The sequence below is a fragment of the Octodon degus genome, unplaced genomic scaffold (genome assembly GCF_000260255.1).
Source record: "Octodon degus isolate 3935 unplaced genomic scaffold, OctDeg1.0 scaffold00218, whole genome shotgun sequence".
NCBI lineage: Eukaryota > Metazoa > Chordata > Mammalia > Rodentia > Octodontidae > Octodon > Octodon degus.
The window spans coordinates 1,336,745-1,339,234 of record NW_004524794.1 but is presented as its reverse complement, the minus strand read 5'-3'; the positions used below and the strand labels follow the sequence as shown (position 1 = coordinate 1,339,234).

Below are 2,490 nucleotides of genomic sequence, written 5' to 3'. Positions count from 1 at the left end.
GGTCCCACAGTGGGGTGAGCAAAGGCCAGAACATGCACAAAGGGACAACACGGGGCCTCCCCAGGTACCGAGAAAGTGAGCCAGCTCATGCCCTCCTGCAATTCAAGTGAGAAGGAGAGGGCCCTTCTGGGGCCAGTGAGGGAGAAGTGGCTACTCGGGGTCCCAGCCGGTGACCTCAAGGAAGGAGGGCCGCCTGCGAAAGGAGACAGGCCAAGAGCAGGAGGCCAGGCCCCCTGCGCCCTCTGGGGTGCGAGTCCCAGCCCAGGCCTGCACCGGCAGCTCCAGCCGCACCAGCACCAGCTCCAGAATCATGAGCAGTACTGGCGTGAGGCAATGGGCCCTAGCGGCTTCCAGGGATGCGGCTGCGCACCAGGGCCAGGGAAGGGCCCACACTGTAGCCATTGTGTCCCTGTGTCGCCTGAACATGGCGCAGGGCCCTTGTACTCATGGGGTGCTGCGAGCTCCATCCTCTGTGGTGTATGCTAACCCCCCTACAGCTAGAACTCTGAGCTCAGAAGCCCAGCACACAGGCCCAGGGCCCCAGGCTGCCGCTTCCCCTGAGGGCTCTGCCTTCCTACACAGTGTGAAAGGCCCTGGCCTGTGTCCCTTCAGTACAGCCGGTGGAGAAGGGGTGGCTACGAGTTCTAAGTCCCCCGGGCCAGAGCTGCATCGCTCACTGCACATCGCAGAGAAGAAAAGGAAGCTCCAGGCCCCAGGCTTGGAGAAGTACCTGCCAATGCCTCGAGGTGCCACATGCCAGAAGGCCATCAACAAGCCCCAAAGGGCTGGCACTGAAGCCAAGGGCCCTATCATAGGCCAGGGCATGGCCCACGCCCAATCTGTCATTGTAAGAGGCGCCCTGGTGTGGTACAGATGTGGGGACTTCCCCTATTGGCCGGCAGTGGTCTGCAGTGTCACCGTCAGGGAGCAGACAGCCAGGGTGCTGTTGATCGAGGCCAACCTGTGCTTGCAACGCAGTGGCATCCGGGTGCCTCTCCACAGGCTGAAGCCCCTGGACTGTGAGGAGAAAAGCAAGCTTCAGCGCAGAGCCAGCAGAGCCTTTGGGCCCAGTGTCACCTGGTGCCTCTCCCTGGTCGCCCACTACAGAGAAGCCCTGGCCCTGCGGTCTTTCAAGGGCTCCTTCCTGGAGTACTATGCCTCAGATGCCAGCTACCCCCTCCGCAGGGTGCTGCGAGAGGGAGAGCCATCCCGGGGCCTGCGTTTCCCTGAGGTCAACTACAGTGACATGGAGGACTCTGAGGAGGAGGACCCCCCGACACCCACAGCCTGCCTGTCCTCCTCTGGGTCCCAGGGTGTGAAGCGGCCCCATAGGAGACTGCTCCCAGACCGAAGGCGCGCTGCTTGGGATCGCACCAACCAGAAGCTGGTAGACTTCATCGTGAAGACCAAGGGGGCCGACGGCCACCTGCTGGACATCATGCAGGGCAGGAAGCCATCCCGCCTCCTGGCAGCCTTCTTGCGAGAAGACAGGTACCTGATTTGCATGGAGACCTACCTGGAGGATGATGACCAGCTGGAGGTTGTGGCGCAACACCTACGGCGGGTCTGGGAGCGTACAGAAAACCCCATGCGGGCTCTGCTTCGTGTGGACAAGGTGAGACTGGTGCTGGAGGTTCTGCTGCCAGAAGCCGTGATCTGTTCCATCGCCGCCTTGGAGGGCCTGGACTACCAGGACGCAGAGGAGAAGTACCTGCAGGGGCCCCCGGTGCGGCCCCGAGAGAAGGACCTGTTTGACAGAAAGATCTTCAAGGAGAGGAAAAAGAGATCCGCTGGCAGCAGGGAGCAGCCCAGAGCCTGCCACCTGCCCACAGCCTAGCCAGGAGCTGGTCTTCTCCTCAGGTGGTGACATGTGTCGCTTTCTCCCTGCATGACACGTGAACAGATTGTGGAAACTGCAAACCTTAATGGTGTGTGCATCCCTCTGGGAGACACGAGCCCTGGCACCCGCGTTTGCCCAACTCTTCCCAGGCTCCTCGTTGCCAGAGCTGTGCTTCCTTCTGCTTTTCAGGAGGTGTAATAGCGCAGGTCTTTTCAACTGGAAGCACTTGTCTTGGATAACGCTGATCTCAGTGAAACTTAGAAGCGTTTTCATACAGGACGCACACATTGTCTTTGCAGGAAAGAGCACTGATAAGAACTCTGTAGCCACAGTGGCTGTTCCAACCTCAGTGGGCCTTTTGGCAGGAACACAAACTGAACTCAGCACACTCCTCCAGGATACAAGGATAAAAGTAGTAGTTTTTGAGATAGTTTCTGTAGCTTCCTTGTCTGGCCTATGTGGGTTTTGGAAAATACTATAGCGTCAGGCGTCTTCAGAACACCCCCAAAGAGGTTCTCTCCAAAAGCCTCGTGGAACCAAAGCCAGCACAGTCACTGGGACATCGGGCCGTAATGCGGTCTCCTAAGGCTGCTGGCATCTTCACAGCAAGTGACCACTCTGTGAGCCCGTGCTCAGCCCTGTGGGCTGAG

General features: G+C 59.4%; 1 protein-coding gene across 1 annotated transcript; it reads left to right on the top strand.

The window, feature by feature from the left end:
- Nucleotides 1–424: 424 nt before the first annotated feature.
- LOC105744064 (PWWP domain-containing protein MUM1-like) lies at nucleotides 425–1,837 on the top strand. Its single transcript, XM_012517826.1, has one exon. The coding sequence runs from the start codon at nucleotides 425–427 to the stop codon at nucleotides 1,835–1,837; it is 1,413 nt and encodes a 470-aa protein (XP_012373280.1).
- The last annotated feature ends 653 nt before the right edge of the window (nucleotides 1,838–2,490 follow it).

Bases quoted from the DNA above. Each gene is read 5' to 3' on its own strand.
- LOC105744064 (XM_012517826.1), top strand. From the start codon at position 425: ATGGCGCAGGGCCCTTGTACTCATGGGGTGCTGCGAGCTCCATCCTCT.